Source organism: Ischnura elegans, chromosome 10, assembly GCF_921293095.1.
Source record: "Ischnura elegans chromosome 10, ioIscEleg1.1, whole genome shotgun sequence".
NCBI classification, from domain to species: domain Eukaryota; kingdom Metazoa; phylum Arthropoda; class Insecta; order Odonata; family Coenagrionidae; genus Ischnura; species Ischnura elegans.
The window spans coordinates 99,449,471-99,475,202 of record NC_060255.1 but is presented as its reverse complement, the minus strand read 5'-3'; the positions used below and the strand labels follow the sequence as shown (position 1 = coordinate 99,475,202).

At 40.6% G+C, this 25,732-nt stretch overlaps 1 protein-coding gene across 1 annotated transcript in view; it reads left to right on the top strand.

The window, feature by feature from the left end:
• LOC124166493 (homeobox protein OTX1 A-like) overlaps positions 1–25,732 on the top strand; it is a 65,652-nt gene that overhangs the window by 11,835 nt on the left and 28,085 nt on the right. Inside the window, exon 2 of the mRNA XM_046544021.1 lies at positions 21,207–21,358. Within this exon, the coding sequence (XP_046399977.1) occupies positions 21,207–21,358 (152 nt within the window). The remainder of the gene's footprint in view (positions 1–21,206; positions 21,359–25,732) is intronic.

The window sequence follows — 25,732 nt, the reverse complement described above, 5'->3', positions numbered from 1 at the left end:
CGTACTACTTCTCCGTCTTCGCTGGTGCTTAAATCAAATGAATATAAAATTTTTAATGGAAAAAACAACACGTAAACAAACGGTATTGTCGAATTTAGCCAATTAGATAATAATTTTTGGGATTCGTTGGAGTAGGAGTCATTTCTTCTTGTTTTGACGATCCACGGAAACAAAGCAGTCACTCACATTGCATAGCCTCTGATTTTCGATTGTTTCCCCCAATTCTGCGCTCCATCGGCGACCAAGCAGGCACAAAATCTTGGGCTATTCCAGCCTATTAGCACCATATGTATTATACGTGTACTTGATGAGTTGTAAAGGGTGATTAATGCATAATGAAAACGATGCGCTGATTACTGCCTAAGTATTTCATTTTCAGCGATATCTCCTCGATCACTAAACTCAATAAACGCCGGATTATGGATTGCAAAATCAAGAGATATGTTATCAGTTTAACGAATGCCTCGCAAAAATGCTCCGTACCAGGGGAAAGAAGAGTCTCTTGCGGCTCAGTACATCAGTCATGCTAAGACGAAAACTCCACCGTCGCGAAAGGGTTAAGGCACTTTGACTGAGGTGAAGGTATGTACTTTTCCTCATGCAGTCCTGTACTCTTTCGGTAGCGTCTAGTAAAATTTAAAATGTAGGTTATTGAGTTGGTGTGAAATTTTCCAAACGTTTTCCTTTTTCCAAGCATTCTGGAATTGGCGTTATTTATTTATTTATATTTATTTTATTCTCAAACCACCGGATACAGCTCTTTGGCCATTTTACACCGGGGTGTTCAACAAATGTAACAAGTAAACGTACACAAACGATCATGCCCTGGACCGGGGAAACCTACCCAGGCGGGACACGATCCCGCGACCTCTTTGTTTGGTAGGCGAGAACGTTACCCCGCCGCCACCGAGGCCGGCAATTATAAACTTCAAATATTTATATCCAATTGACTGATTTTTACGAACGAGTGTAGATAATGATTTTTGGTCGTAAGAGAGCGATTATTATACCCATTCGCCGATGCGAGCGAAAAGAGTTTGGGCAAAACTTAATCAAATTAAAATAAATAAAGCGTAAAATTTGCGAGGTGCTTTGCTCGAATTCGTCTCGGATACCCATGAACTTCGCGACTGCACTCCACAGGCGTCGGAGGAAAGAAAAACGAGTCGGGAAGGGGAAAGTTCTGTGCTTTTCTCCCCCTCCCTTCTGTCGTTCTCTCAGCCGTCCGGAAGTGATGCGGTGTGCTGCGCCCTCGCTCCCGATGATGTGCTAAGGAGCTTGGGAAATGATGCAGTCGGCGCCGGGTGCTGGGAGCGTGTGATTGCGCCCAGCGGTCGCCCCAGCAGGGGTACGCGGTTTACGCAGGAAGAGGGGGATGTACACTCGTGGGGGATAATCTACATCGATTGACGCCCAGCAGCGGCGATAATTCCCACAGAGTCGAGGGGGAGGTAGCCGAGTGGCTGCTGCTGGCTGCGTGCGCTCGGCTACCCTTTCCCCACTGCCCCATGTCCCATTTAACTCTTGCTGTCGAATGCGACGCTCCGAGGCGTCACCCCCACACGTTGTTTGCTCTAGTGGCCGCAAGAGAGTGCTCCACTCCTGCCTCTTCGTTCAAGATGGGGAGTACATTGCCTTGTTTCCACCGCACACTGGTTACGGTGGTTAGAAGGTGATGGATAAGGCCTCTTGGTAGAGAAATTGGCATGTTGGTGTGAGTATAATTTTCGTGCAATATGGACTATCTTCAATGTTAACGCAATTGGATTCATAATTACGCGAGTGTTCACTTGAGTTAATCATTCAGAAACATTCAGCGCCTTCTTCCGACCTAAAATCTGCTAGCTATACTCGTTCGTAAAAAATCAGCCATAAGTATTAATCTAGGATTACAGAGTAATCATTCATCTGCTAATTGCAGAATACTTGGGAAAAATGTCTTGAAAGTTTCACACAAGGGTTAATGTCCTGCATGTTACTCTCTATTGGACTCTAGTGAAAGAGCCTATTGATGAATGAAGTATGGTGGATGAGGGAGCTAGATTCCTTATTTTGACAACCGAAATATTTCCTTGAAATACTACTCATGGAAGGACTGTTAAAAATTCGTGATCCATTAAAAACTGTTTACGATCATGAAATGGAAAGTAAATGCCTGGCCTGCAGACGTGAAGTCTTACCAATGTGATAAGCATGTACCATTAAATCGATGAGGAAGATTACGTCACCGGCTTTGAGATAAAATTTCGACAGCAGATGAATTTCCATATTTAAGTGGTAAACGATTAATTTATTTGGATTTATTAATCCAAGTTAACGGTAAATTAATTAATGAATTAATGTTGGAGTTGTATTCAATCAACTGTTTGGTGGTCAGTGTGGTGGGTACAGTTTTGTCGTCACACCCGAAGGGTCTTAGTTTAGATTTCTGCGGTGGCGTAAATTCTTTTGCGGTTGTCTGAACCCAACTCAAGTGCCCAGCGGTGGGCACTTCAAGTTTTACTTAACGCCCGCCGGATGGAACTAAGGGCGATTGTCTTTTGCGCGCCTCGAGTTATTATGAGTAGACGAATGACGACGCTGGGATTCACTCTATCCTTCCTTCCACACCCATCCTTAATGCCGTACATGACATACGCCGTCGGTCGCATTCTACAAATACCTACCCATCAGATTCGGATACATAATTTGTTAATACATGTGTAGCAAGTACTACAATCCCAATGTTCGTACCTCACGCAGTTGCTGTATCTCATGACATGACCTGTCCACCTATGGGCCCTTTTTCTGTGGCGTATTCTACTCCACAATTATCTTTCTTATCCAATACTTCTAAATACCTCCACGTAGCTCAACTAATCCGCTTATTTGATCTTAAATATTTTCCGCCAGCACCAGATGCGAAGGCTTCCAGTCGTCAGGTCTGCTTTTCCGATTGTACGACACTCTGATCCGTGAAGTATCACGGCCCACACGAAGATACATACACATACTTTTATCATTGTGAAATAATGGAAGACCATATTTGTCGTGGAATTCCTCCTATCATATTAACAATGATTACCTTTCCTTCAAAGTATTATACAAAAGGACAAGTAAAGCAAGCAGATGCTTTTTAAAGTCCGTGTTGATGTGCGATTATGGCATGGTAGTTTTGACTGTAAGTTTTCTGGGATATGTATTCACACATTACCCGTTTATAGAAATTTTTATCGATACTTAATCAATTTTGATTTCAATTAACCAAAGCGGTATGATTGCGTGACATTGGGAGTCATACGATACAAATCAGTGAAAGTGATAATCAAGATTTTAATTCTTTAAATAACGCTTTTGTAATTATTTTCCCTCGCAATTTCAAATTATCTGACGACCCTTCGTGTGTGCTTAATTTTTTTCCATGCATTGTAATTTAAATCAGCGCTCCACCTTCATTTGGGGTTGAGCCAGTTATTAAATATCGCCCAGTTACTGTCGTGATTTCACCAAATTAGTAATAATTCAATGAATAATTATGTTTTTATAATTAATCCCTAGGTTTAGGCCTAAAGAAACCAAAGAAACTTACAAAAATGCATGGATTTCCTAGCCAATTCTTAAAGCGTATTGCCGCTTGTGAAATGATAACATTCATTTTACTCCCTTTAAACGTCTTTCAATCTACTCTCCCCATTTTCTCACGCATACTCCTCTTTTTCATAGTATTCACTTAATTTAGCGTTACTAATACTTGCAATGAAAATAACTTTGACACTTCCACAATATATATTTAAAAATTCCGACCGGTTACGGCTGTTACGCAATTACCAAGCGCATAATATTTATTTTACTTGATTTTCTATACTTGATAATGGTGTAACAGCGGAAACCGGTCGGAATTTTTGCATATATTGTGGAAGTAACAAAGTGTCCTTATTGCATATATTGCTATTATTGCTGTATTAATTTTATAGCTGGAGCCCTTCCACCACGTACCCTCTTCAGTTACTGATACGTGTTACTGGTTCTAATTTAACAGAGGAAGTAATTATGTAGTACATCGGGCTAAAATTGATATTTAATAATCTAAATGTATCGATAATAGAAACAGGATTCGTTTTGATAAAAGCAGTTTTATTTGTAGTAAGTTTTTAATTGTGACCGGTTGATAAATTAACGATAAATGAACCATAGGAAGTAATTACCGTGAGATTCTAATACCAAATGGTCAAAGACGTCTGTCATTGAAAAGATTAGGGCATTGGTGATATTAGCAACGTAATAAGCGAGCGATTTGGTCGATTTAGAATGACAGAAATATTATCGTGACATTTTTGGAATTCATTTGTTTCATGGGGTTTTCATCCGTGTTATGTTCACTCAAACGGTAAATTATGACGAAAGACATCTCGAGATAAAAAGTGACATGGATATTGTGTTAGAACAAAAAAATAAGCTCCGACAAAGACGCGGAAGCAGGGAAGAAGTCGACTAAATTTGAATGCGAAGTGTATGGATGATAGTTATGCAGAAAATCGATACATAGCGTGCGCGTTAATTTTTTTAACTCCTTAAAGCTATTAAGATAATTTTTCGTTTAAGTACTTAAGTGTAATTTTTTTGTAAACCGGTATAATAAATAAGGAGCTTCAAGACTTCCATGATCTTTCACGAAACTTTGTTGCGTAGGAAAGAGCACTAAACTTGTACGTAGATATTTTAAAGTAATGCGCGTAAAATAGCTGGGATTAGTCGTTTGCCTAAAATTCGTGGATTGTTTTTGCCCAGAGGAGAGCCTCAACTTCTTTGGAATCTACTGTTGTCTTTTTTTAAATCCCTTCACGGGGAACCACGTGCTATAGTCGTTAAACAGCAGGATCTCGAATTTTCCTGGTAACTGCTCGCTAATTATCTCCAAGAAAGCCACCTGGTAGTCCCCCATCCCGCTTGCCACTTAGGCCGTTTAGTTTATCGCGGTAAAAACCCACGAGTTCCAATGCCAAACAAAGTCAATCCTTGTGTGTGCCTTTTCCTTTCCTTACCTGCGAGAGCAGGAAGCCACCCTCAACAAGACCCTTGAATGCTGGGGATTTCCAACATTTCTGGGAGGGAAAGGAAGAACCCTTTCCCTCCGCGGCGACCCCTTCCTCCGCGACCCTCAGGGCCCAAACACGGGGTCCTTCACCCTTTATTGGGCTCCTACAGTTTGCGCGCGAGTTTGTGTCCAGAGGAGAAACACATCCCGGGTTTTCCCAAGTCGTTGAGATGCCTCGCTTTTTGTTATCCATGGCCTTTCTCCATCTCTCTCTCTTCTACCTCAATGGACTCCTCACCAGGGGAACGGTTCTTCCCCTTCTTCCCGTGGATATTCCCACGTCCTGGGAAAAACCAAATTTTTCCAAAACTCACTTTCCATTCGTACGCACTGCATTCTTGAATCTTTTGTGAACATTTTTAGGACTTCATCGGTTTTTTTCCGGTGGTGAGCTGGAACGGTGTTTCGTGCAATCAGCTCCCATGTTTTTCTCGTTTATTTCCGTGAAAATTTCAGCCTTTATCCTGGTTCAGCGGAAAATTAAGCTATTATTTAGTCGTGTAGAGCATTTAGGGTGGCATTCTTGAGCCCCTAGGTCAAAGATGGCATTAATATAAAAGTTAGCGTGAAATATTCGTAAATTAGTGGGAACCGTTAGTGTAAGGTGTTATCGATTTTGGATTCGCGAGAGATTTCTCTATAGCGCTGTTTCGAAGTCATTTGTTTCCACGGTTTTTTTTTACTAATGCGAACCGTAAATCAAGGAGGCTGTAATCTCGAAATGTAAAATTAATAGGATTCTTGTATTTGGACTGAGAAATTGGCCAAGACTTGCCATCAAGATAGCCAAGGACCAACTCAGCTGAATTTCCTTGCATTGTGACTGGTTGGTTCGCTGCTAGTGCCCCCTGCCAAACACCCTAGAGGTGGCTCGCAGGGTATTATGTAGATGTAGTGCTTGTAACAGTGAAATATGACGTCAGGTATGTTTTAAAATTTTACTAGCTTTCTCTAACTTTCCCAGTATTTCATATGATTTGTCGTCTTTCTCTCCATCTAGCCACCGTAACAACAGCCTCACAATTGGGTTTTATTCCCCATGCCACGAAGAAGAACACCTCTCACCGTATGCCTCTGAAACTAATTTAATTGAGTTCATCTGCATGTCCTTCATGCGTCTCAATATTATTGCTTTCATTCTAAATGACAAAGGGGGATCTATAAACGTAATACGCGCACAAATAAAAATGATTTCAGGTTGAGTAGTAAACGTAAAATAGAAGGCATCTTAAATTATGATCTTTTTAAGAAATAAATTAAGAAGACAGTTCGAAGAACTGGTTATTATCGTGATCGCTTGACATGCAGTACTCCATTGTTGGCGAATAAATATCCATATATTTTGTTTTCGTTGGTGGTTTTGCTTTGAGGGCTATCTATTATTAAATATTTATGGGATGTAATGAATGTGTTGTAATACATCTCCCTAACGACCAAGATGAGGGCGTGACTTTTAAACTAGTTATACTTAATGAAAAAAATAACTTCCTCTTAAATAGAGCAGGAGTATAGGCGTACAAAATGTCGCAGTGGTTGGATGTAAGTATCTTCTTTTCACACAAACAACACTTCACACTGACAACGAAAAATATGCGCATCTCGCACGCACGTATCTCTCTTTATTTTTCCTCAGTTCGCAGCCTGAATTTGGCTGTCTCCTGGGTGTTTCAATTTTTTTTGCAGATTCATTCAGCTAAAATAATCACTTTTTTAAATTTTTGTATGAGTCACGGCATAGTTAATTAGGGTAATTAGGGAATTTGGATGTGGGTAGGGTTTAGGGCACATTTGGGATAGAGGTATTTTGGTTTATCGGGTATGTCGTAGTCCCAGAGATTTTCTAATAGAGGGTTTTTGGTAGCAGCTAATGAATTTTCGAATTTTTTAAAGTGCGATTTCAAGTATGTTAAAATTGGACACAGTGAAGGTCTTTCTTGATATTCCTGTTGCTCATAAGCCACGGCGCGTTTATTATTTTTCGAATGATTTTGTTTTCAGCGACCTGGATCTTTTTAACATGAGATGGCGCCGCATGAAGCCTAGCCGGTGATGCGTATGTCAGAATGGGCTTAATCGTTGAGTTGTATAACAGGAGTTTGGTTTTGATTGCGAGCGGTGAACTCTTCCTTAATAAAGAGTGAAGGGCTATGCTGATTCCTGTTGCCTTTTGGATTGCAGACTGGATGCAGGTAGACCAAATAGCTTCGCGCAAATATATGCGCAAAAAATAGCTTCAACTCTTAACTGGCTGGTTGGAGTGAGCCACTGGGCTTTGAATGGGATTACAAATTTCTACTTGCCTTGCTGACGGATAAAGCGATCCGGGTTTGACAGATAAATATCCTATAATTAAGGCTATCAACCGTTATTATCATGACGGCCTCGGTGGCGGTGGGGTAGAGTCCTCGCTTGCCAATCCGTAGGTCGCTGGTTCTAATCCCGCCTGGGTAGGTGGTCCTTATCCAGGGCATGGATGTTTGCGTCGTGCGTTGTTAATTCCTCAGTATGTGCTGTTTATGGGGAAGTTGAAAAGAGATAAGGGAATAAATAAATAATATTCCTCACGACTTCATTGAAAAATATTATTTGCATTTATATAATAAAATATATAAAAACAAATATATAAAACAATATACAAATTATGTAATAAAAATATTGAAAAATATTATTAAGATATTATTGAAAAATAATCCTCACGATTCCTCGGAAATTAATAGGTAAATAAATAAAAAATAATCCTCATGATCTGTCAAAGTCATAACTGCAATTGAATACGCTTTATTGCAGAATATTGGAAAATGTGAATCGCTTAACACTAATCGCCACGGTGTGGAGATTTTGAAAACCGATTAAGTACATAGCCACCGAAGAGGAAACAGAAATCAACCTTCTATGGGATGGATGGAATATGGCCTCCTCTCTGCAGTCCCCTTGAATTCAGCATACGCGCCTTCGACGCGGCCGTACATCTACATAATACCCTGCGAGCCATCTCTAGGGTGTTTGGCAGGGGGTGGTCAATCACCAGCATGCAGCATGCAATTTGATTCCCACACACCGTCACACATCACACCGTCCAAAAAACGTTACGCATAATTAAAAAGTATGCTACCACATGGTGTTAGAAATAATAATAAAATTCAGAAACATGCAATAAGTTTTACATTGGTTAGTAGGCTACACTACAAGACATGCGCTCTATCTATGACTTCTATCGCTGCCGTTATAATCTCTTATTGATCGTGGAAAAAAAGACATTCTGAATCTTTCTGTTCTACAGTCTATCTCTCTTATTTTATTTACATGATCTGATCTACCGTAGTGTATTGGCGTTCGTAAGATATTGTTTACTGCGTCAGAGAAGACACTGCTCTTGAATTTATCTAAAAGGTTTAGTCTACTGAAGACTACCTAAAAGGCTTAGTCTATAGTTATGGGTGGGAGCTCTCGCTCAAACGTAACCTTGTGGCATCCTGTCGTGCAAATATATATGGTGCAGCTCGTGAGAAACTACCGGTAAAGTTAACGAAGACGTTTCCCACGGGCTCCCATTATTATAGTGCTCGACCGTGCTGGGACGTTTCTGACTTTGTTCGATCAGTTCTCGAAAAGGAGATTCCTGGGAATAGTCCGAAGGTTTCGTCCTCATCTACCTTTATGACTACTTCTGAGGGGCCGAGCAATATTTTACGACGGTGGAGGCACAATGTTCGCCCATATAGTTTTACCTGTTTACTTTTGAACCTGTGTTTACAAATACGGATTCAGTGGTATATTTTTCAAATGCCCATCCTGATTCCCACGGGCAACCGTAGTTGTCAATCTGTTTTCGAGGAGTTTGGAGGAAGATATTTCGATACGAACAATAACATGGCCATTGAAAAAACGGATCAGTTCAAGGAATCTTGTCAGCAAAGGAAATTACCGTCTCATTAAATTTTCTTCATTATACCGATATTTTGTTGTTATATCTTATAAGGGTCATAAATGGCGTCTAACGTATCCACCGTCGAAGACTATATGATCCAAAGATTCTTGTAAACTGACCCAAGTTTCGACTAATATTGTTAAAGACTCTTATAAAAAATCTGTGAACCATGCCATCTTCTTCTTCAATTATTTCTAACTATTGCACGCTATCACAAAATATCGCGGGCCACCCTTAAGTCGCTTGCTTAGTATGTACTATTTCAGTTTTTGTGCAGGACCCAGATCCTTGGAGGTAATTTTTCTTTATATATTTATTATAACATTTTCTCTTTTAATTGACATTTAGAGCCCTCCCTACAGCTCATTTTAGCTAATTATATTCTATCTACCGTATTTAACTGCTCTCTACGGTTCGCTTTTCGCTTGATCCGTCTTTAAATAGATGACTTGCAACAGTTGGGGTCCATTAATGCATTATAAAATGAACTTATGGTTACACTCAATGCAGGGAAAAATTAAACTTACTGTGATAAATTAATCACAGCGTTCATATTACCAATGTTGTAAAATTTAAATACTCGTTCCGTTGTTATCCTATTACAATTTTTTCATCAAACTACTCCATTTCTTTATTACTATATCTACTTTTGTATTGTATCAACAGCTATTTATGTTTTACTTTTCACGTACATAATTAGCTTCTTTGGTGAGCCAGTTATTGTAAATTGTGCTTTGCTCTAACGGTGATGCCCAACGCATAATAAATATAATTATTTTATTCTGTAAACCGGGCACTATTCCGGTGTCCTAACAACCCCTTAAAACGCCCATTGAGCATGGTTGAGGGGTATTATTTGGATTTAGATGAAATTTCGTCTTTCGCGTAATTATTTTCAATTTTTCTACGAATCCCAACAGAAAAAGATCATCAAGGTTAATTTATTGTTGATTTCTTCATTGATCTGGCTCTTTATTCAATTGTAAAAAGCATTAAATCTGTTTTTATTAATTCCATGAATTGGCGTTGATAGTAGGAAGTAGTCATTTCGCGGTTGGTTTAGTGTTTGCCGTGGGAATGGGGAGGAGGCAGACTGCGGGTCTCCGTGGATGCTCTCTCCCGAGGGTCGTCGGCACCGCGGCGGGGGCCTTGCGTTGATTGGACCCTGCGAGGAGGGCCTCTCTCCCTCTTTCTTTCTTTCTTTCTCACGGCAGCTCGGGACGGGAAAAACCCAGCCACTCGACCGTGATGCCTTTGTGTGGGGTAATGAACCAGCAGGGAAGGGCCCTGGCTTCTCCCGCTAAATATACCGATAGTGATTTCGAAACGAGAGACGTCCCGAAGCGAGATATTATCACACAAGAGGTGAAAACACATTAAGAACCTCAACGCGCTACAGTATACTTGGCATAATGCCCATGCAATACCATTTTATTACAATTTACCCAGGCTTGTGGTAATCTGAAGATGTGCCTATTTGTCTTCCGAAGAAAAAAGAACAAGGTAATTTGTAAAAGATCAAAGTTGCAAGTAATAAGCGTTATTTTGTGATTACCATGATCGTAATAAAATTGAAATTATCGCATTGGCATTGAACGAGTACGTATCTGCTCAAATTTTCATCCCCTTAACCTTCTTGTTTTTTGCTAAATCGTGAGATTTTTATGATACCTGTTGGACAGCTAAATATTGCCCCAGAATCGTAACATTTAGAGCATCTATGGGGTCAGAGTCCAGGATGCATTAGAAAATATTTTTTAAAATTAAAAATGATGAAACATACGTTTTAGGTTATAGCGGAGAGGGAAAAGTATCGTAAGATATCGTAAATACGCTGTAGCTCACTTTTGTGACATTTATTTATGAGTATGGGGGCTTCAACCTCCCGAAATTATTTCCCTAGTTTGGCCTGCCCACAATATATCTGCTGAAATAACCACAACAGAGGCGGACTCTCTGATAGCATTTTTCAATGTGTGTATTTACTTCACACTGTGCCTTCCAATTACCTTTGTATTATGTAGATGTACCTAGGTTTAATTTAACTTTTAATATGAGGCTAACGAAATATATAGCTGATTTAATGGAATGCATGACTTTCCGATGATTGCGAATTGACAACAAAATCCCGAATGCTTTCCGAGGGACCAAAATAGCAAATTTCTGTCATGGGGTGGCTGTCGAGGAAACTGGATTGGGGGTCCGATGGAGATCTGGATGGGTGTGTGTGCGTGTGAGAGAGGCCGACCAATGGGATCGATCCGAACGCAGAGGATTGTGGGTAGGGACGAAGGCTGTCGGAGTTGCTCTCTCTTTCGCTCTGTGTTCGCTTCGCTGATTTCTCTCTCTCGCTGCTCTGCCCGAGGCCATTTTCCGATGTGACGGGGTTAGCGAAGGAGGAAAGTAAGGAAGTTGGGGATCATCAATGCTCCAACCACTAGGTTAGTCAAGAGCGAACACCTCTATGTGTTCTATGTCCGGGCCTGCTCTCCGGCTGTGGCGCTGTGCTCACGATTTGGACTGCTTGTGGCATCATATGCTCAGCAGTCCAGCAACACCTTGTCCGGTAGTTTCCACAAATATCCACAGGGAAGAATGACGCCTCGGTAGCTTAACTGGCTAAAGCACTCGACCGGAAATCGGGGGATCCGGGTTCGAATCCCGGTCAAGGCGAATGAGTTTTCTTTGTGGATCTTTCGCACGATTGTGCATTGCGGGTGACTCCCGTAAAAGTTATCACCGCGGCTAGTCCGTTATGCTTAAAAAAAAACAAGGTTTCTTGCGTTGTCTGTTCAATTTTTGTGGACTCTTAATATCTGCTATCACTGAATAGTTACTTTAAAAATAAAAAAATTAACTTCAACTTTGTTAAAATTCATAGTTGATTTGAGAATTAATCGTTCCACACAAGTTTCACGTAAAATGTCTCCACTATCGATTTCGTCCAACAAACCTAATGATATAATTCGTCATTTCGGGCGTGACTTTATGGAATCGATTTGTCTTAATGAAATGCTAAAAAATTATAATTCCATATAATAATAATGCTTCACACTATAAAATTTATGTAGACTTAAAAGGTTTTTGGAGCCTGATGATGTTAACGCGAAAGTGCGAGTTTTTATGCAAATGCCCCGTCATTATATTGATTATATTGGATCATGCCGATGCATCTAATGGACCCGATTAATACGCTAATCATCGTAACGCGCACTTAACTTTCACAGATTAAAAAGTAGACAAAATAAGAAAATGTTTTATTTAATGTTTTCACTATGTTGTTACACCGAGGATCGTCGAACACGGTTAAACTCACATCAGTTAAGTTTGCAGGATGAAGGAATGCTCTCGTGTAGGTACCAAATTGCTGTGCCCTAAATGTGCATTTCTTAGTTGTAACACATTTCGTAATATGAGCACGAACTACACTATATCGAAGCATTTCATTACCACATACATTGATGTCGAAATATGTATTTCTTCTGTGCGAAAATCTCTTTCACCGTGAAGAGTAGTTTAGCAAAACTCATCTACATTTACATAATACCCTGCGAGACACCTCTAGGGTGTTTGGCAGGGGGTGACAAATCACCAACATGCAGCATGCAAGAGGACCGCCACATGCACACCGCATGGTCATAGAAATATTACGCATACTAGCAAATTAAATATACTTATTCATTAAAAAAACTTGCTAATGGTTAGTAATTCCTAGAGCAAAACATGCAAGGTTAGAACTATGGAAAAAACATGTAATCTACATCTACATAATACCCAGCGAGCCATCTATAGGTTGTTTGGCAGGGGTGATCAATCACCAGCATGCAGCATGCATTTGGACTCCTACATGCACACCACACCGTCCAAAAACGTCACGTATACTAACAAATTATACTACTATATGCTGTTAGAAATAATAATAAAATTAAGAAACACGCATCAAGTTTTACACAGGGTAGTTGGTTAGTCATAAAATTGAAGAATTTTAATTTTTTGTCGCAGCACATCAGAGAGAAATGGGGACGAAGTTAAGTGTAGCAAGAAAACGATAGGGTCTGGAGAGTAGGCAGGCAATGAAAGGGGTTGATAAGCGGATGGCATTACAAAGATGAGAAGATAACCAGGACCATAACATTTGGCGCGGTTGTTGGCTGAGTGAGGGCGTTGAAGATAAAGGGTTGAGAAAGAACTGGAAGTATTCATGATGTGGGTGTTGAGGATAAGATTAGGGGTATGGAGAGGAGAATGAACAAAGAAGTGCTGGGCATGGTGGGCTGGTAGAGAAAACAGCTAGAATAGACAGAGGGTGTAGTTGTATGGATTATTACTAAGGGGAGTATATGCTTACATCTACATCTACATAATACCCTGCGAGCCACCTCTAGGGTGTTTGGCAGGGGGTGAAAAAATCACCAACATGCAACATGTAAGAGGACCGCCACATGAGCACCACACGGCCGTAGGGTCTAGGATTGTGGGTAAGGGAAGAAGTAAAACTGGATTTCATGGAATAGCATGAATGAATGGCCCAGATAATTAAAGAGGGAAGGTCAATACGGTAAAATCTGCAGTGGACACGTAGCTTTATGAATTTCCCCTAAACAACGACCCTAATCCATACACAAGGTATTGACATTCAGTTGTTTCTTAGTTGCATCGATGTCTTTTCTGTAGTAAGTGTACTTCTCAAGCCGATAATTTATTCACGTCATTTTTTGTTATGATGTGTCGTCATCCGAGAATAACGTTTAAAACTAACAAAACACGGACGCAAGGCGCATGAAAAGAACTGACGGCGACACTGCGCGTTCCGAAGGATAATTTTCCCGTTAATAAAAAATTGTTTAAAAAATCCACGATTATTTCAGCAGGGTCGAGGATAATTTTTTCCACGAACGTAGGTTGTCATTGACGTGCAGGCAATGGAATCTTACGCTCCATATGAATGATTTGTTGATAATTTTGTCTGTAAAGCAGGCTTTCGTGTTTTACCCACGGGTGAAGCAAGATGCGTAAGTGAGCATCGGCCATTGGAACCTCCTCCTCCTGTCCACGCGCAAGCATTCTTCTCAAACCCCTCTTACCCCCCCCCCCCCCCGCCTCTTCCTCCCGCCATCGCGTCAGCCAATCCCCTCGCTCGTCCTTCACCCCGCCCCCCTTTTCCCTTCTCGTCCAATCCCTCTCCTTCTTCTGCTCTCCCACCCCTCTCATTCCCCCACCCTCCTTCTCCATCCCTTGCTCGCCCCCTCCCCTCCTGCCCTAAAGGGAAGCGATCCTTCCCACACGTGGGGAAATGTGCCAGCCTCCTTTGCACCAGTAGCCTCACGGTGCCAAACCGACAGCCGTATTCCCTAACGTGATACTAACAATCACGGGCATACCCAGCGAGGGGCAGCAGCAAAAATTACGAATGTCCTGAAGGAAAGTAATATTTTTTCAAGCAAATAATTTTAAAAACTCACATAAAGAGCTTTCACAGTTTCCTTATAATGTCGATTTCATTCACCTTTTCCATGCTTAAATCTTATCTACAACTTGAACAAACATGGCTTGCTCCCCCCCAGTTTTGATCCCGGCTACGCCCTTGCTAACAATGAGTCCTAATGAAATGGGCGTACCCGGGGGAGGGGGGTTTGTCTGTGGTCGTTCAAGATGAAACATTTTAGCACAGATAAGGCTAATGAAACCAAAATTTCAAGGAAATTATGACAGCGCTTTATTAGTTTATAAAATAATTTGCTTTAAAAGTAATGATTTTTATTTAAGTTCCATATCTTATAGGTACTATATCATTTTTCTTCAAAACAAAATTTGTTCAAAACTTTCGTTTTGAACTAAAGTTATTCCTCTTCTTTGGTGGTGGGGGGCAGCTTCCCTCGCTGGTTACGCCCATGTCTGATGGAGAATGTAATGAACGAAACTGTGATGCACTCATTCCTAGAAGGCTTCATCTTTTGAAGTTTCTCGTTAAACTCTCTGCTGCTAAGTTATCTGAAGCCACGACCTATCACTCTTAGCATAAAAAAACACCTTAAAACTATTTCTTTCAACCAAAAGATAATTAATTTGAACAATCTAGATTATTATAATTTGAACAATCTAGATTATTATAATTTGAACATTTTGAATTATTAATCTATATTAGGACTGAGAACCGTTAGTTGCGAAACGGAAAAATTAACGAGCTCTTAGCCTGATATATAAACTTCGTCTTGCCGGTCGTGTGTTTCAGAGCCAATCGCAATTTCGTGAATTTTATAAACCAGCGATAGCTGCTATGGACGTATGATTTGATATTCAGTATTTCTGGCTTGTGCAAATATTTTTGACGCAGTTTTCCGAAAAAGATCGAATACCCGTCGCCGGAAACCACTTGCTGTGACTTCTCGATTGTTCTCCTGGAAATCACGACTCTTCCGAGAACACAGCCGCCATTCCTCTTATATTCATGGCCTTTTCATTTGCGATCCGAGGGACGGCTTATTCCTCCCCGGACTTATCTGCGTTCGGAAGGCGACCGCCTTTTGTCATACGGTGCGACGAGGAAGACTTCTTATCCAATCCCCGGCGGCGGAAAATTCTCCATCTCAGTTTTCTGGTTCTTTTCTGTTGACTCGTACGGACGTGTTATTTCCAAGAATGCTTCCTTTTTCTTCCGCCGGAGGGCACGCGAAACAACGTCTTAGTCCGTCTGGAGCGCAAATATTACAATGGAGGATTCTCGAGTGGACCACTAGATGCGTTTTCACGCAAAATGCATTTTGATGGATTTGCAAAAGTCGCCACTCGCGTCGCAAAAGGCAGAGGTATCCGAATGTGACGGGGAAATTGAGTTTAATTTGGGCTGTCAATCACAACCTATATTCCTGGTGATGTGACCTATCATATTCATAGTTTTACAATGCCATTCCTCATGATCACAAAAGCCAAAGAAAATAAATGGATCGCCCTTGCGGTCATCGTATCCCTGCGGATATTTTTAAAAACAGATATAAATGACCGAATTGACAACAACAATCGATTTTATACATTACGAATTTTGGACCTCCTATCCCTAGAATCCTTGGATTCGTGTTAACTAGGCGACCTCCGATCATTATTCAGAGCGATGCCGTACGAGGACGTGGAGCAAATCCACTTCGCGAATGCGAACTAAGTTCTCCCACCTAGGGGCCTTCAATCAAAGCTTTGGAAGCATGATGGCACGAACGAAGATGTATGGGCGTGTGTTTTTTATTTTTTAACGGAGCCCGTAAAGGTTGCGACTAATGTTATTAATACTTTATGAGATGGCCCAAGGTCTTCAAGGTATTTACTCCCACAAATTGATTTTGATTCAAACTAATTTTTTATCAACTTAAGTGAGGTCCAAATAGCATTTGTTGTGCGTGCACTAAAAAGGATCGTCCGGTGACATCAACGTAGGCACGCTTACACGTTCCCGAAGAAGATATGCACGTAATGTTGAATTAGAAATAGCATTAAAGCTGCATCAGTCGCTGATAAGGTCCTAATAGAAATAGACTTTAACCTCATATGGCTTCCTACTTACAACTTGTTAGTTTACCTGTTTGTACGTACGAATCCTACGTACCAATAGGGAAATAATGCTGTGTATGAGCTATATATTGCGCGACATGTAATGAATTACTTGTCTGTAATTGAACCGTCGCGTTGTTGCCATCATATGGTAATAAGGACTTGATTCACTAAGCCTACGCATGGACTATGGGAGCAGGGCTTGGACAGTGACAGAGGCAGAGATACCAAAGAATGGAAGCATTCGAAATGTGGTGCTACAGAAGAATGATGAAGATAAAATGGATCGACCGATTAAGTAATGAAGAAATGCTGAGAATAGTGGGAGAAATGAGAACTCTTCAAAAAACCTCAAGGAGAAAACGAGACGACTTAGTTGGCTACATTATGAGACATGATGGCCTGATGAAAACAATCGTAGAAGGACAGGTGGACGGGAGAAAGGGCAGAAGATGGTCCCGAAGGATAGGATATGCTATAAATGATGCAAAAAGGAAGAAATACGTCACTATGATAGGAAATCAGAGTGGAGAACTTCGCAGGAAGCTAATTTTAGAATTATTGAATAGTGATGATGATGATCGCTAACTTTCAATAAAAAAAAATACCAGACATCAACACGTAATAATGCAATAAGGTCAATCGGACCCAATTTCCTTGCCCCGCCGTTGCTTGTGCTGCCACCATCGGCCATTCGGTTCGCGAATCCCCCTCTTCATCGCAATTTTCCATTCTGTTTTTTTTTATTTGTTGAGTCGCGCGAACGTCTCGCTTGTTATTTCCATGAATTCCTTCTTCTTCTCCCCGTCAGGGGGCAGGGGAAACAACAACGTCTTCATCCGAGATTCCAGGGATTTGTGAGACCGCCGTCTTGTTGATTCCGAATGAGAAATGGCGAAGCAACCTCTCTTAGGATAGGATAGGGAATAATAATCCCGTTGGGCTTCTCCGGGGGGGCCATTATCCACGGCTCCCTTGCTGTGATTGTCTGACTGGACGTTTTTTTTTCTTCGCGCCTTGCGATGAGCTTCCGTTTTTCATTTTCTCGGCCGCGGAAGAGATTAGAATTGGGATTTATGGCCGCGAGGGTTCCAGCCGTGGGTTGCAATGGCTGAAGGTCTTTCGCGGGAGCGTGCCCCGGGCGACCGCCAAACAAACCGAGTATTGTTATTCCTCCAACTTTTGCGATACCACGTTTCTGATCCCCCGGATATATCTTCGTCCTCGAGTCACCAATTGCGACTGGTCGATTAAAAAAAAAATAATTTTCACGCCTTATCCGTTCACAGTCCTATGTTCCCATTTGAGAAAAGATTTGTAAAAATTAATGAAAATTAGGTTTCGTATCTGTGATTACTTTTATAGCTTTTGTTGCGTAAATAAAGCATGGAAGTATTTTTAAAAGTGAATAGCATGACTTGTGTATACATTGGTCGTTAATTATACCTTTTCAAATTTGGTTCTTTTCTTCACCTCTGTAGTGAGTATGCGGTTTATTCGATATTTTTCCCTACACTAGCTCTCCAGTAACAAACGATCATAAATTCAAAATATCAGTGTATATTATATTGTTAAACTTAGTTTTTGGTTAATGGTACATTTATTTTTCAAGCAATAGCAATATTTTGAGGCGTGTTCGCATTTGGAAACATGCTTGAAAACGCATTAAAAATTTTTTGTTGGGTTTTCTTTCATAAAATCTTATAGTTAGTTTAAAATAAATGGGATTTGCAAAAATATGATAAAAATCAGCTGGTAAGTTAGTTCGGTCTTGACAGGGTTAAGCTAAAAATAGCGTGGCGGTGAGAAAACCTAAGGCAGCTGACGTTTTTAGGGTTCCACCTCGTCACCCATTTTCAAGGCTACTGAAATATTGAAAGTTTAATTTGATACGGGATTTAAAGGAAATTCTTTGTTTTCCATTGTGAATTCCTCAAGCCAGGAGTTATTTTTGGTAGCTATGGGAGAATGTTTCTAATCGGTCAATCGTTATATATCCAAAGGCTGACTGGCATGCTCTTGGAGATAATGACCGGAATAGGTTCAACAGATTCAGGCTTCAACTAGCGGAAGTTAGACATACTTAAATGTAAAAAAAGATCGTGGCACTTTTCCACACGATTTTTTAATGCGTACAACGCGTTTCGGCTCACTGAGCCATCATCTTGTACAAGACAGGTGTGGAAGTCTTGTGGAAAAGTGCTACGATCTTTTATTTATTTAAGTACAATGACCAGAACTCGCATTTTTTATGTGAATCAGGACTTAGAAGCATAAAAAATGGTTTTCCTTTCACATATGCAATATAGAGATGTCCAAAATGAAAATAATAGGACACCTTACCTCATCTTTGTAGCCACCTAAACCCGAAAAGCTTTTTGCCCTCGTCAGCAGCTGCCCTAGCCATCCGTCTACGTTCTGCATTATTAGCTCCAGTGTTGCATTGATCCTTTGCATACCTTCCTGCACTTGATCTCTTCACCATACGTAGTCTTGGGCGCCCCGGTGGCAATCTTTCTGACTTATTTGATTGTCTGCCACCATCCTCAGTGTGGACTCCATCTCCTTCCTCTTCACGTGGCCTTCTTAATATTCTGGTTTTGATTTGGGAAATAATCTCGGTATCACGGTAGAGGTCTCTTAGTTCTCTGTTGTTTTGTATCTTACAGTGCTTTGGTCACGTACTGGGCCAATAATTACGTTTGCGAAAAAAGTGTGTATAGTTTTCTTTTCGGATACAATAAGGTTCTTTTCTGATTTTTTGTTTAGCGTCCTGATCTCAAATCCATACAATGCAATAGGCAATGTCATACTGTAATAGATCTTTTCTTCTGCGTTTTGAAAAGGGATTTACACCTTAATAGTTTATGTAGGCAATTTCCGCAGCTACAATAATAACTCTGCAAAAAGCATCTATGCAATTTATATTTGATTCGACCATTACATCAACTGTAATCATTGGATTCGTATACTTCAACGGTTGGGCCATAGCATGTTAAATTGATAATTTTTTATGTGAGCTTCGGCTTCATTTCTCATTCAGCAAAACACAATATACCCTTTTCCTTTGGTTTGCGTGACTTATTCAGCGCCGTTATACAGCGGTGGTGGAATAGGTAAGCTGCTATGATAACTCGAGTGATACTGAGGCTGGAGGATGTCATTTTGGTATGCAGTAAAATTAACGATACAAATGATTTACTTACTAGTATGTTTCATTGGCGTACACTTATTTGTCTAAATATCATAGCTATAAAGGTGTTTCATTCCAAGGCAGATATGTTTATAAGACTCATAATTAATGCTGATTTAAAAAGGATGTGTTTCGATATCTGGATGAGGCAATGTACCTCGAAATATTAAGACAGGTATAATTATTTTGTAAAATGTCTGAAATGGTAATTTATTATTTGCCAAGCGGTATTTTAAAATTGATAAAGAGATTAACAGTTGTAAAATAAATATTGACGGTAAAATGTACCAAAGAAGTAATACCATTTTTCACACGTTGATAGCGATGATATTTTATCATTAAATGTTGATTTTGTAATTTGACCCAATTATAATTTAAGGCATGAATGCAAGAACCAGATAATAAGGTGACGAGATTCGAGAAAAAATGAGGAAAACAATTGTTCTGGGACGCAGAGTGTAAAATTGAAGTTTTCAACTCGGTCTGCTGAACTTCTTTGGAATTTATTGTTGAAAAAAAGCAAATTCTGCTGGCAAAGGGGAGGAGGACCTTTATGTGTTTCTAGAAATCTCATTTTCGCAAAAATTGGCTCTTGAATTTAGGTTTTCAATCCTTTACCAATGGAAATACATGAAATATGAGAGGTCCTCCGACTTAGTAATGATTTTCTAAATTAGCTACAAATTTTATACTTAGCGTCAAGTTGTGTGCTGATGAATCCTTGTTTTTTTAAAGTATTACACCTCAATTAAAAAGACCATATCTCCGTTCACGACAGCTTAAATTGGCGTATCTTGACTAGTAATTGATTTATTACGTCAATAATTACGATCATCATCACTCTTCGATCAATCGATTAATCAATAATATTTTTGAAAAATATCGTCAGCTTTTTGGACTGCTTATTGTAAGTGCTGCATCTTTTATTTTTTGTATTAATTACTGTTAACTTTCTCATTGGTCTAGCTTATTTGAGTTACATCGCTTTAAGCTGTTAACCAGCAGACCTTATTCTGAAGTATTTTCTCTCTCCAATTCTTGTAAATTGGACGTTCTAGAACACACTTGCTGATAGATAAGTACCTATTAAAAAATGGAAAGTTAAAGTCGGTGTCAACTGCTCTAATCCATATGATCCACTCTTTCTCACGATCTACCGGCACTGATGATGAAGCCGAAGCGTTGGAAGTAATTTTTCTGAAATAATTATGATAAAGGACTCCTGCAATAACTTTTTTATCACTTCAAATTATTATTATGAGTTTTTAAAAAGTTGTTGTGGACGAGGTTTTGGTTGTGTTTGGGGCGCGTTTGTATTTCGGTGTATTGGGTGATGTTTAGGGCTGTGTTTTGAGTGTGATGTGCATGTCGTGTGTGTCTATAGTATGCGTGTGTTTGTATCGTTGCCAGCAAGGGTTGATGATTGCTGTTTACGTTTAATATAGTGTTCATCTCCGACTTCGTTGGTGTAGGCAACCCCCGGAAGCAGCGTCGAGAGAGGACCACGTTCACGCGAGGCCAGCTCGACGTCCTCGAAGCCCTCTTCTCCAAGACCAGGTATCCGGACATCTTCATGAGGGAAGAGGTGGCCCTCAAGATCAACCTCCCGGAGTCCAGGGTGCAGGTGAGAGACTTAAAACAACTATTAAATACTCTTCCATATCTCATTGTTTGGTCTTCTCCTGAGTCATTTAAGGGTGAAGTTATTTCTCATTTAGAGCCTCATTTATTGCGTCTGGTTAACCCTGACGTTAAAATGATATTGCTTTCCATTTTGCTTGGCGGTGGCCTGGTTAGCTTAATGTCTGATCTTGTACTGATCATCTAATTCGAAATTTCAGCTACCGCCAAGTAAAGTGATTTGCTTTATCATCTTATGGTTTGCGTTAACCAGACATTATAAAATTGGCTCTTCGTCTTTTTTATCAATCTTTAAATGTTTAAATCTTGATATTTTCAATGTATATATTGGGGAGGCATTATTCAATATTTTCCATTTCCAGTAGCATCATTTTACATTTCAGACAATTCTGAGTAAACATTGTTAAGCCTAGGATGTCGGATGTTGACAAGAGTTTATATACGAAGGCTTTCCCAGTCAAAAATTCGGGTGGATTTTTTTCTAGTTTTCCAAAGGGTTACGGCATGATCGATGCCGCCGTTTCCTTGGCAAACTCTCCTAATATCTGCAGGAATGACGATGCTCTGATCATGCATAACCTAACCCAGTATGAAACCCGGAAAGAATACATCCAAGAGCCTATAAATTTTAGCATATTAATTAAAGTTTTGAATAAGTTGTCCATTGCGAAAGAAATACCGTTCAACCGGGAGTTATGCGTACTTCTGAAGCACTTCGTGTCCAATGGGAATGCTCTCATTACTCTCACTTGCTAAAAGTATGCGCTCAGGATATTTTAGACAATTGTCAAAAATTTGAGGCTCATTCTGGATAATTTTTTCTTTTTTCTCTATTTACATTCTTGTTCATTGTTTTTCGTTATTATGCATATTTTTTTTGAACTCTCAGAATCATTTTAATTTTACGTGTATATTCTTGTTTATGAAGCTGGTTAACATGGTTTTACAATTTTATTGAAATATTCTATGCAACCAATTCTACGCTTTGTCTCGTTCCTTTCCATTACCTGAGCGTGGTAAGTTCAACTTTACCAGTTGAGATACGGTGATGAACATTATGATGGTACTGAAATATATCTTTTTGCGCAGTCAACTGTTTTAACTTCGTAAATATGTTATTCACTTCGCGTTATCATCAGCGGAATTAAATAATTCCATGGTAGATTCCTCCGCAATTTTTATTCGTGTGATTTCTCAGCTGTAAAGGCATTTAATGTGCCATTTTCGGGGCGGTGAAGATGAATAAAAATAATTATATATTATTTTCGCATCTTTCGCGTAACTTTCGTTTTCGGCTTCAATCGCCCAAGTTCCCGAACACCCCATTTGTCTCTGCGCCATGTACTCCAAGGCATAGGTTTCATTTGTGTGAGTAGTTATATCTTGGTCTCTACAGTCGAAAATTTTAGTGAAATTGTTGATGTATTCGATTATATATATTACGATAATAATGACATTTTTTGTTGGGGTGTGAGGAGCACGCCATGTTAAAGACCTCGATCGAAAAATCGCTCGCAAGTAACGCTGGTATAACGTTCTCATCGGTTTCTGTTACGGCATAATTTAAGTTAAATTAAGTCATCAAGCACGCGTGACGGTTGCGCTCAAATGCGTCCTTAGTAGTTTCCGCTATCGCGCGCCCACCGATGACGTGTGTCGCCTCCTGGTGTCTGGCCGCGGAGATTGCGGCCACGAATAAATCACGCGCCAATCCCTCGGCAAATAACTCCATGACTGCCGCGCGATTAAATAAAAAAAAGAAGAAGCGCGCCCCCCGTTCGTCTTTTTTTTCTCCACCCTCCCTCCCATCGTCTTTACTTATCCCGAGCGTTGACTGACTGACTGAGAGTTTATATGTATCGAGTATGAGACGTCGATAAGCACCATCCCACCCTCTCTTCGCTCGACCAGCCCCGGCGTGTCATTTTCCGCCCCGGGCCAAAGCAAACGCCCCCGCCCTTTGCAAACGAGGGGGTAATTGGTTCCCCTATCCGCCCCCGTATCAAATAAAGCGCCCCCCCCCCGGAGGCGTGAGGTTTTCGCGTCACCAAACATTGGGGGCCTATCCATTTCCGACGAGATATCTCTATACGACCACACGCACCCAAAGAGGGGGGGAGCTGATAACCCCCCCCTGTGCTCCTAAACGGGGGCTTCCTGACCCCCCCAACCCTAGATAGTTCCGTGGCCAGAAATTTGCTTCGGAGAGGACTTGGGTGATATGCGGGTTGCCGTCAATATGCATGTATCATACCATGTATACGAAAACCATTAATTAATCTATAAATTTCGTCTTTATAAATCTACAAATTTAGTCATCATTGCTGTTTACCAATACGGCCGTAGTCATTATGGATTGTTCTCCGGGGGCGTTTGTTCATCTACATCTACATAATACCCTGCGAGCCACCTCTAGTGTGTTTGGCAGGGGGTGATCAATCACCAGCATGCAGCATGCAATTGGACTCCCACCACACAGTCCAAAAAACGTCACGCATACTAACAAATTATACTACCATATGCTGTTAGAAATAATAATAAAATTAAGAAATATGCATTAAGTTTTACATAGGTTAGTAGGCTACACTACAAGTCATCTAATCTATTTATGAGTTTTATCGCTGCCGTTATAACCTCTTACTGACTGTGGAAAAAAAGACATTCTGAATCTGTCTGTTCTACAGTCTATCTATCTTATTTCTTATCTCTCTTATTTCTCTTGTTTACGAAATCCGACTGATTTTTGCAAAACAGATTTTCGGGCTCTGACGAGAGTACTTCATATTATAAGATTTTGATCAAATTTCAGATTTGAGACCATAATTTAAGTCCACAATTGTTAATTGAGATATTGTCGGATGATAGGTACTCGTGGGATTGTTGTCTTCTCGCGGGCAGTCTACACAAGGTGAAAAATGTCTGGTGGGGAGAATATCGCCCCCAGAGGCTACGTGCCTGCCCCTTGTGTGTGATACGGAAAGAGCAGGGTGCGAAGAAAGGATGCCATACATGTATGAGGAGGCGTTGGGTGGGGTTTGATGTGTGTGTTGGGGATGTGCAGATGTGTGGACACATGAACACCTCGGCGTTTGGGGTTTGTTTGCGAGGGGGTTGAAGGTCGATGGTTCCCCCTGCCCCCAAGGGGGAGGGCTGGGGGCGGAGAGGGTGCGAGCATAAACCCAAACAGGAGCGAGCGAATCGGAACTGATTTCGTTTCGGGGATTTGCGGGTCAAGGAATACTCTTCGTCTCGCCATCACGACTTTCTCAGATGCATTGGTTGGGTGGTCCACATTTCCAATGCGTGATCGTGGGTAGAATAGTAAGTAGAACTGCAAAGCGGCTTCCGTACTCGACCGCAATCAGTCAGCTGCCTCTGAGTTACTTACCATTTCACGTTTTTGACGGAGTGGTCTTCACTCTGACGGAGTAATCGGAAAGCTGCGGTCGTCCAGTATAGTCATATCTCGTCCGGCCTCCCAAGAAATCGTTCTACGTTTTTCGCTGCTCATCAGAACGTTCCTACAAGACACAGATTTGAGCAGAGAAAATTTTTAAGGGACTGCCAAGCTGCTGCCGAATAGCCGAATCTGTGTTCGAGTGTATACTTTCGATGTCTCTGCCAGCCAAGTGAAGTTGGCGAGTTTGGGAGGCTCATATCTGCCTATCCTACCTTATATACCGTCTGTTGCTGTGTACTATTATCACGAAAACAACTTGTAAATTCACAATAAATACCGGGGGAAAATTCTCCTGTACCGGAAGTCGAACGAATCACGCACCTTTGGCTTTCCGGGGCACTGGGTTGGGCACTACACTATCCATGTTCCTGAATTCCCATCACAATTTAATTTTATTCTTGCGGTACCAAATGTTAGGCCATCGTGGTCCATCCAGAATGGTAGCGCGAAGGATAACTTGTATACCTCCACTGTTAATTCTAGTCGTCCGACTTCGGTATGTGCGTGCGGTTATACCTTAATAATGGCAATTATTTACATTGCTTAGATACCTCATTGCCTTTGTAGTAGAAGGTATACCTTTTATCTAGCTAATTTTGCACCAGATGATGGCTGTGTGAGCCGTATGGCGTCGAACGCATTAAAATAATTCCGGAACAGTGAAATTACACATTTTCAAATAGAAATAATATCAAATTTACCACGGAAAATTTTTAAGTATTTTATTTCCAGGCCAGAGATGGTGTACTGGGTAGAATACAGATCGTTGAGAACTGTACCCTGTAGCAATAGTAGTTGGTCAATAATTGTCAGTGCAGAAACAACACAGCGTAATACTTTATCTGGGGAGCCATAAAATTTGCGACCCATGAAAATCGTAAATATCTCCATCGAAGC